The 13,068-nt window shown below is 39.6% G+C and overlaps 1 protein-coding gene across 1 annotated transcript in view; it reads left to right on the top strand.

Moving 5' to 3' along the window:
• The window catches only part of LOC122939484 (dipeptidyl aminopeptidase-like protein 6), a 397,047-nt gene that overhangs the window by 335,774 nt on the left and 48,205 nt on the right, over positions 1–13,068 (top strand). The window contains exons 16-17 of the mRNA XM_044295552.1: positions 7,430–7,528; positions 9,884–9,953. Of these exons, the coding sequence (XP_044151487.1) occupies positions 7,430–7,528; positions 9,884–9,953 (169 nt within the window). The remainder of the gene's footprint in view (positions 1–7,429; positions 7,529–9,883; positions 9,954–13,068) is intronic.

Consider the following 13,068-nt stretch of genomic DNA (forward strand, 5'->3'; position numbering starts at 1 on the left):
TGTGGAAGGGGGGCAGAACCGGTCATACCCCGAGACACCGCAGGCGCAGCAACAGGTGTCAGGGTAGACTCTGGCGCAACAACCGGAGCGGCAGTAGGAGCGGGCCCAGGAGCGACAACCGACCCATCGGCAACGGAAGCGAAATGAGCCGTGCGTTCAAGCAGGGTTTGCAACGCCACAGCGAACCGACCCAACAGGTGATCCTGCTGATCAAGTCTGGCAACCAGCGTAGGTAGCGAGGATGGCCCTGTACCGTCAGAATTCATGGCTTGGTCCTAATGTCATGGAACCATGAACCAGACGTACAACAAGAGATAAGTGGAAATAAGAAGGCTTTATTGAAAATCAAGCTGTAAGCAAAAGTCCAAACGGATGGCTAAACCGAAGCAGGGTCTTGCGTAGCCAGAGGTCAGGAACCAGAGGGGTACTCAGACGAAGCCTGGATCAGGAACCAGCAGGGTAGTCAGACGAAGCCAGGATCAGGAACCAGCGGGGTAGTCAGACGAAGCCAGGATCAGGAACCAGCGGGGTAGTCAGACGAGGCCAGGATCAGGAACCAGAAGCAGCAGCAGTCTTAGAAGCATGTGAACACAGGAGGACCAAGCAAGGAACTGAAGCCACAGACCTCCTATATATATGAGCTAGGCATCCAGCTCCTCCCAGTGGGAAGGAGAAGCCGCAGGGTGGGAGGCTACAAGAAACCCAGAAACCAAGATGGCCGCCAGCACATGTCAAACGAAGGAGAACGGCAAGAAGGTAAGACCATGACACCAGTGTACCAGAAGATCATCTGCTGGGCCCAGGCTCTGATACTATAATGGGCTCAAAGAGCCAAGAGAAAAAAAATATGGCTTCTTTGGAGCCAATCACTTGCCATTAGGGTTTAAGTTTTTGATTCAAAATATATAAAATTTTATTGATGGTATAAGGGTTAGGCCTCTAGTGGTCCCCGGGTACCTCAGTCTCACAGTGAGTACTATAAAGGCTGTAGAGACCTTTTGTCTCCATTTGTTTTCTGCAGGTTGCATGTATTCTCTTACGTTGCAAGTTGCACAATTCCTATCAGTAAGAAATCCATTAGACTAGCTTTCTGACAGCTCATCTGTAGTCTTTCCTCCCTTCTCTCCTGAATGCAAATGTGAACTGAATTCTTTACAACCAAATAAAACAGCAAAATAAACATACATGAAAAGGAATTTCATTGTGTTAATGTTCAGAAGAGCAGAGAGTGAGACTATAGACGTAGCTGTCAGAAAGCTTGTCTTATGAATTTTACACTGAATGGCACTGAGCAGCCTGCAATGTATGTGAATACATGCAGGCTTCAGAAGACAAATAGTGCAACATTTTTAAAGAAAACCCCACACTCACTGATTGCTAGAATGATAGAAGCGCTCACATAACAAGTTCTCTTTCCACTCTGCAGGAGTCGGAATTAAGACAGGCCTATATACTTTCTACTCAGCCCACCTCCTGCAGTTACAGTGGTGCTTGGAAGGTTGTGACCGATTCAGAATTTTCGATATTTCTGCATGAATTTGACCTAAAACTACATCAGATTTTCAAACTAGTCCTAAATGTATATAAGATAACCAAATCAAACAAATGGGTGAAAAATATTATCCTTGGTCATTTATTTATTGAGGAAAATGTCTGTCAATCTTTAAGATTGGCAGATAAGTGGAAGGTGAAATTAGAGTCTTCAATGAATGGTCTCACGAACAGTGGATGTGGATCCACTGTGCCAACCAACCGGTTTGACTTTGGGCTAGTCCTGGCGGTCCCCTGGTATTCACCCTTTAACCTCTATACAGGGATCTGACCTTTGCTGCAGTGAAGCCACCAAGCCACTATCTCTTGGAAAAGTCCCGTTGTGGTTGGCTGCTTACCCACAAGAATTAGAGAAACCAATGCATGGCACCGAAGAATCAGGCAATACACACAGGAAGCAGGCAATGGTGAGGGCTGACAGAGTTTGGGCAAATCTGTAAACAAATCCAAAAGTAAGGGTAGGTGGCATAGGATCAGGAGATCGGTACACAGACAGAACAAGGAATAATAGCCCAGGAGGAAGAACTGCTCTAGTCCTAGGAGCAAGGATGGGGAAAAAGTCACTGTACTAGACTTTTGCAGCCAGAGCCACTACCACTCCCATCTTCCACTCTGGCTTCTCAGGGTCTTGTGGCAAAAGGATAGGGCAAAGTGAATACTTTTGCCCTATCCTTTTGTTCTCGAAGGAGATAAGCGAGATAAGAAATTTCCCTACTCTCCCCATTGAATACTTTGGCTGAGACGAACTTGTATGTCTTTGGGGAGAGCTGGGAGGGAGTCGTGAGAGATAACAATAGGATGAACAATTGTTTGGCTGACCATTGACTGTGTATGGCTACCCTTATGCTTTAGTGTGGGTGCTTATGTGTCCCTTTTATTAGTAAGGTGGTTCTATAGAAAAAAAAATACATTTCATTTTATTTAAAAACTTTAATGCTTTAAAACTTAAACAGATACTCAGGACTGAAGACAGTATAAACAGGCCAACGCACTGAGCCTCCTTGTTGATGAAGGAAATGCATTCAACCAAGGCCGCTCTAATATACATTTCTATGCAAATCTCTGTAAATTAAATTCAAGCAGGTTTGGAGCCTTGGCCTTAAAATACTTTTCTTTACCGAATATGCTGTACATCATTTAGCAGCAGACGCTAAAGCAATTTTCCACAATTGCAAAATACAGGATCAGCTCTTTAATTTCTACAATTTAGCTGTCATTACTGTCAGCAGGATCATGTCTTAGCACACAACAGGGTTTAGAATAAAATGACGCATTTAGATAAACACAGCCTGCGGGGTGACCACAGATGGGATGTAAATTATTAAAGAGCTTCTTACCTTGGGCATGTATTAGGGTATATCACAGCAAGTTGCTTCATATTGATGTTCATGAAAATTATGGAGTAAATGAATTTACACAAACTCTTTACTTTTTGCAGAGGGGTCAAGTATACAGCTAATAAATCAGACATACTGTGGAAATAGTTTTTGGAAAAACCTTATTACAATTTGTTTGCCGCCTCATTTGTATTTCTCGGGATACAGAGCAGGATTAGCTGTTACATTATTGCAGGGAGAATAAAAAAATCCAGGATATTGATGACTTGCTTGGTTCTTTTCTACCAAGCCAATTTATTTCTAGGTGTTGATGCATTCTTTAACTTTTCATTGTGTTTTATTGTGTTGTTGGTAATGGTAAGTATGATCTTCATGACAATATCCAAACAAATCCAGGACTGACGCTCCAGTGGTTTCCACCAGTCCATCACTGGTCTAGTACTGGACATTTCAGCATCACATCTGATGCCAGTGAGTTGCTGTACCAGCGGTGACCGCCAGCACATGTGCTGTGGGGGATTTAAAAGGGCCATTTACCCTCTCCTTCCTGACCAGCCTCATTTTCAGTTTTTCCAGTACATAGGTCTTTGAAAGCAATAAAAAAAAAATCCATTCAGTAATTTTTGAGCAGCCTCTTTTCAGTGACATATGGCTTTACTTGTATGTCATTTTCATTTAAGTGTTTTATTTATACCCACAATTTTTTTAATAGCACAAAAATATACATTTTGTGCGTGATGGTGTTTTTTTTATAATTTTTTTTACTTTGTCTTTATTTTTTTTGAATTTTCACAATTTGTGCCCTCCATAAGGTTCTACAAGACCTTTGAGAGACATTTTACATTACATTTTTTTTACTGCTGATTTCCTCTAACTGGGGCTGGCATATTAGCCTAAGTTACTGGGGGAATACAGCCTCCAGATACATTATAGAAGGTAGGTCCCTATCACTGCAGAGCTAACCTGGGCCTAATAAGACCTAGCAGCTCATGCAGATGCCCAGCCACATGACCACTGGGAGCGGAGCAGGAAGTGACATTGCCATTTCATCATCTCTATACACATGCAGCACTGTGGAAGACAGGGACAGCAAAAAAACATCCTTCCTTACTCTATGGGAAGCCCAGCTGTCACTGACCGTCAGCTCCTCATTCCTGCAGCTGTACAGTTAACGTGCAGCTGTGATCCTTGCAAGGACATTTAGAAACAATAAGTGCCGACCAATAAGTGTCAACCTACAGTTACCAAGTGGTTAAAAAAACATCAACACAAAGTTTTTGAGATAAATGTTTAATTATTTTTTTTTGTAAATGAAGACTATTGTCTTAAAATGGAGAAGACTGAGGACAGTGATGAGTGTTCCCAAGTTTAGTTAGCCTTTGAAAGGTCCTTGAAGAACATCAATAGGAACTGTATTGTGCCAGGGACTTACTTATTTTCAGCCTCCGTTATTTTTGCGCGTTAGATCTTGTGTCCCCTGATGATTCCGCAGCCTCTGCTGTGTGGACAGGAAGTCAGTTACTCTATTCATCCCTATGACAGCCTTGATGTCAGTCTCATAGGGATGACTACAGAAATTAGAATTCTGTGAAATTCGGAATTCTGTGATTTCCTCTCTAAATTCCTTAACTCCTATTGACTACGCATGTAAAGTGATTATATCAGAAGGGGCAGATCTACTGAGCAAAATGCACTAGAATTCTGGTGGAAATTGTGCCCAAAAAAGTGGTGCACTGATAAATCTCTAATGTATTATATATTTTAGATATTTTTTTGCATCTTCTATACAGTTTAAAAAGAGTGTAAAATAAAGTGTGGCTAGGAGGAGTCAGAAAGGAGGAGAAATCATCATTTTTCAGTTATTTTTATTCTAGCGCTTTTAGAAATACAAATCTAAAAGTATGTATAATATAAGAAATATAATAATAAAATATAATCAATGGTAATTCCAAATATGAATTGGATATTTATTCATAAAGCTTTAAATGTGAGTTTATATACAATTTCTGACAATATTTAAGTTCATCGCTCTCCTTCATGGCTCTTCTGTTAATGTTTTGTTTAGTACAATAAATTACTTGATAATGGCTAATTGCATCTCTCTTCAGAATATCATGGGGCGTTCATATTTAACAAGAAATAGCTATTTCTTCTTCATTGAATAATGCATTCCCAGTGGTCCTAAAACTGAACCAGTGTGTCTTCTAGGAGATATGCCAATCTCCTCTAAGCCATAGCTATTTATCCGTTCTGGTAATTATGGGAACAAACATAAGACTCTGCAGAACTCCCTTGAGTGACAGGCATCTTTCAGCTGATAGAGCGAGTTCTGTTAGTCTTAATTAAATGAGAATCCCAATAAAGAATTGAGCTTATTATGTATTTTTTATACTATTTTTTTTTACTCATGACAGCTTTTTTTTACAGTTTTTATTATTTCATTAAGGATTATATTTCGACTTAAAATGAGGTTTCATATACGAGGGAGCTCAATATTGCACTTTATTGGACATTATGGAATTATAGTTAAAAATCAATGAAACCATCAATCGTTTGCTATCCAGGGTTTCAAAATGACATAGAATAGATAATCAATACTATACATTATTCTGCAGCTGCAATAAGAAAAATGCTGTCTTATGAGAAATGTTAATTTTTGAAATTTTCAGAATGTAAGTATAATACTAAAAAAAATAAGGGATCAGTATTACATTGACCATTTAATAATTGTAGCAGCATCTACAGTAATCTATCATTACTTGTACTGAAACTACACTTTCAGGGCATGTTGAGAAAGATAGATGTCAGAGACGCCCTGGATGGTTAAATGGGATTGTCATTTCAAATACCCTATAGGGAAATTCTAAGTTCATGGAAGGTGGTTCGTTGTTAAAATGCTATGCCTATCTTATACAGTGATGGCTTATTGCTAGGATTTGCCATCACTTTATGATTGGTAGGGGTTCGACCTGAGGAACCGCCACAGATCCTGAGAATGAAGAGACTGCACTGCTGGTTTATCACTGTGCCCCCTTTTTAGTTTGCCTTGCACAGTGGAATTCCCAGCTAGGATGTACAGGGAGCTGCAGCATGGTCCCTTGCCCTTGAATGCACAGCAATGACAGTGAAGGGGCTGCAGCAGTAACATGTATCCCCTGTAGCTGTATCCCCTTCATTATCAGGTATGATGGGGGTCCCAGAGGTGGAACATATATGATATGCCATCATTTTTCCCCTTAAAGGAGGTCTCCAGCCTGAAGATATTGATGACCTATCGTCAGGATAGGCCATCATTATCAGATTGGTGGGAGTTCAACACCAAGCACCCTCACTGATCAGCTTATTTTGTCAGCTGCCAGACCTAGAAAAACACAGCGGAAAGGGCCAGAATCTGAAGGCTCTGTCTACTGTGTAGTGGCCTTGCCAGTGTTCTTCAGCTTAGCTCCCATTCATGTGAATAATATCCTGAGGCTAAGTCATCAGAATCTACTGGCTGGAAAAGCCCATTAGCTACCACCATCTATTAGTCACATCAAAAAACTGTTACAAAATGTGTCATATGATCTGGTGGACCAAACATGTCTGTGTATTACTTACATAGTTCATTGCTTTCAGTTACAAAAGCAGGGATTCTACTGCTGGGTCCCCCCAGAGTTTACAGCTGATGGCTGGACTATAATGGCGGACCATTCCCCAAGTGGCCCACCAAAGTGCCAGTTAGGAAGTTAGTAGTTGAAAGCAGGGACAGGAAGTCAGTGGAGCCAAAATGGTCACCTGAGACCAGCAATGGGAAATTAAAAAAAAAACTGGTCAGTTCTTCTACTTAACAACTGTATCCAACCATTCCCCTTGTCAATAGGACATGTTCGTACTCAGGCAGGCCCGTTTGGAGAGCATAGGCTGTGTAGGGACGTGCCCCATTGAAAACTGTAATGGTAAGATCTAGTTGGCAATTTATTCAATCCAGGAGTAATAACTGTGGAACGGCACAATGCAGATGCTCTAGAAATTTCATCTACAAGTATTTATAAAGGCAGACATGTCAGTAGGGCTGAATCCTGTTCACCATGTGGTGCAACCAGTCCAATTTCTTAGCATTTACCACTGATTACTGTCCAATTTATGTAAATGTGGTATTGCATGATTCAAATCCTTGATGAATATAAAAGTTTTTACTTGCATCAATAAAAGTGGTTTACTGCATGGAAGAACGTGTTGTGGCTTTTCTATGTGAATGTCAGGAAAACCGTCAGGTCCTCTATAATTTTGTTCACAACTCCTATGTACTGTGAATGTAATTTCTAAATGAGCTCTAAGTAATGTCTAGCAGCGGAGCGCATTTCATCTTCTTCCTTCCCTAATATAAAGTGCGGCTGAACATTTAGTACCTGACTGCAGCTGCGGTTGGCGGTGCATTGTTTTTCATCGGATCTATCTGTAGTGATTATTTATTAATACATTTTGCAAGATATTTGTATTGGTTTTTCATGTTATTTTATTTTTAAGAAAGAACAATTTCACAATATCCATTTCTGTTTAAGGTCTCATTGAACTGGAAAACAATCACAGAGTGAAAGTTGCAGCAGATAAAAAACAGATGCCTTACTCCGAGTTTCAGTACATTCAAGTGGATGACTATAGTGAGTGTAAATTGAAAAATTAGATACTTTTTTTATTATTATTGTTCTCTATTTATATATTGCCAGCATGTTCCTCGCTGCTTTACAACCAAGAAATTACCCAAAAGCCTAAAGGGGTTTTTAGGATTACTATGGTTTTTAAGCTTACCTTTGTTTTTTTTTGTTTTTACTCTATTGACCCATTTCAAACTGTAAACCAATCACTCTGGTTTATTTACATCCAGTGTGTAGCACTTCCTGTTGCTGCATCCAATCAAACGATTGCAGGTTCAAAACCCCTAAGGGGACTAAAAGAATATAAAAAACATTTGAATAGAGTTTTAAAAAATATTGAAATAACACTCTCCAATTTTTTATTTAAAAAAAAAAACCTTTTCCCATTTCACATGCTAGAGACAGCATTTTTATACAGTTAAAATCTATATAACATGTTGAGAAAATACCTTCATTTGCTTATCTGGTACCAATTTGGAATTACAGGATGTGTTCTTTGTCTTTCACGCCCAAGCAAATTAACTGCTTCTCTTTCATCTGAGCTGCAATAACATTGTACAGCAGAAAAAGGACATACTTGCAAAAATATTGAACATAATATATAGACTATAAAAAAAGAAAATCTCTTTATAACAAAGCTAGAACCAGTCCTGTACCTCTCATGTATCCAGAGATCTCCCTATTCGTTGCTTCAATTGCTCTGCTAGATCCTCTTCAGGCTGGCTGCTCAGGGGGCAGGTCCTTTCTGCTAGAGTACTCTGTCACACCTCAGGGGATGTGTCCTTTCTACAATAGATCTCTCCCTACCACAGGTCAGGGGGGTGTCCTTTCTGCTGCAGCTCTCTCCCTATCACAGCTCAGGGGACATGACCTTTCTCGGGGAGTGTGTCGTTTCTGCTTCAGATCTCCCCCTGTAACCGTCACAGCTTCTGACAGTAGATATGGCTGGTGGCAGGTGAAGGATGGAACTGAGCATGTGCGACCACCTTATCAGATTAAAGAACAGGGGGCACCATTATAATGAAATAAATAAAAATATCTCACAGCTGGAGCATTTTTGTATCAGAAAGTAATTCTTTTTTCATGCTGAATCATATTAAAGTAACATTTAATGGTGGCACAATACCCTTTACATTGTGTTTGTTGTTCACTAGTGAAATTTTATTTAAGGATGTTCAAAGGTTGAAAATTCTGTACTGATTAAATTAAAGGGGTTGTCTGACTTCAGCAAGTGGCATTTATCATGTAGAGAACTTTAATACAAGGCCCTTACTAATGGATTGTGATTGTCCATATTGCTTCCTTTGCTGGCTGGATTAATTTTTCCCTCATATTATACACTGCTCGTTTCCATGCTAATGACCACCCTGCAATCCATCAGTGGGGTTGCGCATGCACACTATAGGAAAAAGTGCTGCCTCTCCGGTGACTGGGACTGTGGGAGCTCCTGTAGTATGCAAGCACGACCACTGCTTCTGGATTGCATAGTGGTCATAACCATGGAAATGAACAGTGTAAAATGTGATGGAAAAATGAATCCAGCCAGCAAAGGAGACAATATGGACAATCACAATACATTAGTAAGTGCCTTGCATTTACATTCTCTACATAATAAATGCTATTTGCAGAAGTGACAGAACCCCTTTAATATACCTTTATGGAGGTAGAAGATACCTATAACCGCTGCTCTGCCTATAACTCCCACTAGGGGGAGCTCCCCCTCGTGCATGCAGACAGAATGGCATCTTTTAACTCTCTTTTAAGTGTGTACATGTGATTTAAAGCTCTTTGTCAGAAAAGCAAAAATCCGATCCATTTAATGATATGTTAAGAAATTAATCAGCATAGAATGTCGGTGTTCAATGGTAGATATTTACTTTTGAGACAAAGGTACTGACTGTCGATGGTTTAAGTAAATCTTAACACAAAATGTTTGTTAGGACAATAATAACATTAATAATAATCATTAATAGCCATTGTGTTGGGAGCTTATTTCTGCTGCTTCCTCTTCTGCTCCGTAAAACAACAGATTTTAGCTGCTATAAATGTAACCGCTCAAGGGCATTGCCTCTAATTTAAGGAACATTGGCTCTGATGTTAACAGACATGAGAACAAATTTGCTATCAGTATGGTGTTAATAGTCAACTTGATACATGACGTCTGTATTGTTAATCTTAACGAACAAGATAGAACAATAGATCAAACGACTATTTAATTTACGAATGCTTGACTGAGCTGATTCTCCTAATGATTCTGTGCTTAATTTGACCTTAAATAACCCGGAGGAGTCTCTATAGCAGCTGTTTTCCGGGGAACATTTGCAATAAGCCTTATAATGTTCTATTATTTTCTTCCTTCAGAACTGCCAATGCAGATTATCAAACCGGCAACCTTCATAAACACAGCGCATTTCCCTGTTCTCCTTGTTGTGTAAGTATAACGTCAATGCTTTCAAAAATGTAGACTAATTAAGCTTTTTTTTTCTTGGTAGAAATGAGATTTTTTTCACCTAAATTGAAATTTGCAGAGCTTGTGAACCACTGGCCATTAGGAAGCATAATCACAAAATTTATACTTCTGTTATATTTTATGAACTGGTGAATCTACCAAACAGTGACCTGGACAAAATGACAAGTCACGTGAAATGACTTACTATGGACAGCAGCTTCTAGTGGGTTAAATGGCGAAATTAGTTGTCTCCTAACCCAGCCATTGAAGCAGGATCTTCAATGTCAATTAAAAGCCTTCTGTGCCCAAGTCATCACTGCAATAAAATGTTGCCAAGCAGGAACGGGTTAAAGGGGTTGTCCTGTTAAAATAAATGTTCCGATAAATACAGAAATAGCAAGTATTTTATTATCCAATCTACTTCGATCTGAAAGTATCTGATCTGGATCCTGACACCTCCACTTCCAGCTTCTGCTCCACACACAACAGCGCTGAGTGTGAAGGGAGTCGCTGACTGTTATGGGCCTACTGTGCCAACCAACCAGTTTGACTTTGGGCTAGTCCTGAGGGTGTTATCTTGGCAGTGCCCTGGTTTTTACCCTTTTAACCCCTATGGATCTCTTGGCCCATGTAATGCTGTGATGAAGAATAGGACTTAGGTATTCCCATCACGCACAGCACTGTGCCGAAACGGGAATGCTATCCTGTGTCAAGCACAAGCTAGAAGTTGGGGTGCCGGAACCAGGATCTGTCTTCAGATCACAACAAGTTGGATAATCAAAGAATATTAGTAAGTACAAAAATGTGCTATTTTAGCCTATTTAAGGATATTTTTTAACTAGTCAACCACTTTAAAGTATCCCCATTAATGGAGCTTTAATTTAATCAGCAAACTTCCACACAGTTGTAATTTTAAAGAAAAATGCAATACATTAATTACCCCTGGATTAATTATTGTAGAAGTCAACATATAGGTGCCTATTGTTGTAGCTATTTATATTTTATTCAATTTTTTTGTTTACCTGCAATTACTGACTGATCAAATGTACGAGGCTCAATCAAATGTTTTATAAATACCATAATATATATGTTATTTATTCACTTATAAGGCGCCGACATATTCCACAGCATTTAACAGACATGATCATTGCTTACTGTGCCATATCAGTATGTCTTTGAAACGTGGGCGGAAACTAGAGTATCCAGAGGAAACCCACACATACACAGGGAGAACATACAAACTCCATGCAGATGTTGTCCTTGATCAGATTCAAACCTAGGACCCCAGTGTTGCAAGTCACCAGTGCTAACGACCAAACCACTGTGTTCACTGTGTTATTTCAGAGAAAACATAACACATTTGACCTGTGTGAACACCCAAAGACAGAAGATTTAAAACCTGATCTAGGGTATTTTATTTTTAGATTTATTAAAGGTCAAGCAGAGGTAACTCTACAACTCTATGTATAAGCTGCCAACCCTGTATAAGAAATAGTGATACAGTCAAATCTTGCCTGTCTAGAACTGTATTTATGGGAGGAAACATAAGGTATAAATTATATTTAGGGAGATACATCAAACATAAATAAATGAAAATAATAAGAGTTTCCATTGAATATGCAGTTCTGGTTGATGGAATTTCTGTCACTCATAGGATTTCTCCAAGAATATCGAATTTCATATTATTTTTCATGTGGCATTGTCATTTGACATTACCTAGATTCAATGTAAAGTTACAATCGCTCATTATAAGTGGAATTTTTCCCTCGACTTTGACTTTCCATCCGATGTTGCAAATTTGCTGGTTTTGGACAAAAGTATGGCTTATGAATAATGGCCATATGTAGTAAAATCACTTGGTGAGAACTTTCATATATTAGTAACATACATAGTAACAGTAACATAGTATATAAGGCCGAAAAAAGAAATTTGTCCATCCAGTTCGGCCTGTCATTCTGCAAAATGATCCAGAGGAAGGAAGAAAAAAAAACTGCGAGGTAGAAGTCAATTTTCCCCACCATAACTCCCTGAATCGACGACCCCTCTCTAGTAGCTATAGCCTGTAATATTATTACACTCCAGAAATACATCCAGGCCCCTCTTGAACTCTTTTAGTGAACTCACCATCACCACCTCCTCAGGCAGAGAGTTCCATAGTCTCACTGCTCTTATCGTAAAGAATCCTCTTCTATGTTTGTGTACAAACCTTCTTTCCTCCAGACGCAGAGGATGTCCCCTCGTCACAGTCCTGGGGATAAATAGATGATGGGAGAGATCTCTGTACTGACCCCTGATATATTTATACATAGTAATTAGATCTCCCCTCAGTCGTCTTTTTTCTAAAGTGAATAACCCTAATATTGATAATCTTTCAGCATACTGTAGTTGCCCCATTCCAGTTATTACTTTAGTTGCCCTCCTCTGTAATCTCTCCAGCTCTGCTATGTCTGCCTTGTTCACAAGAGCCCAGAACTGTACACAGTACTCCATGTGTGGTCTGACTAGCAATTTGTAAAGTAGTAGGACTATGTTCTCATCACTGGCATCTATGCCCCTTTTGATGCAACTCATTATCTTATTGGCCTTGGTAGCAGCTGCCTGACACTGGTTTTTACTGCATAGGTTGCTGTTCAAAAATTCCTAGGTCCTTTTCCATGTCAGTGTTACCCAGTGTTTTATTATTTAGTATGTACGGGTGACTTGCATTATTCCTTCCCATGTGCATAACCTTACATTTGTCAGTGTTAAACCTCATCTGCCACTTCTCTGCCCAAGCCTCCAATCTATCCAGATCCCTCTGGAGCAGTATACTGTCCTCTTCTGTGTCAATTACTTTACACAGTTTAGTGTCATCTGCAAAAAATGATATTTTACTGTGCAAGCCTTCTACAAGATCATTAATAAATACATTGAAGAGAATAGGGCCCAATACTGACCCCTGAGGTACCCCACTAGTGACAGTGACCCAATCTGAGTGTGTACCGTTAATAACCACCCTCTGTTTTCTATTGCTAAGCCAGTCACTTACCCACATACAGACATTTTCTCCCAGTCCAAGCTTTCTCATTTTATGTACTAATCTTTTATGCGGTACAGT

The sequence above is a fragment of the Bufo gargarizans genome, chromosome 5 (assembly GCF_014858855.1).
Source record: "Bufo gargarizans isolate SCDJY-AF-19 chromosome 5, ASM1485885v1, whole genome shotgun sequence".
In the NCBI taxonomy this organism is placed as follows: domain Eukaryota; kingdom Metazoa; phylum Chordata; class Amphibia; order Anura; family Bufonidae; genus Bufo; species Bufo gargarizans.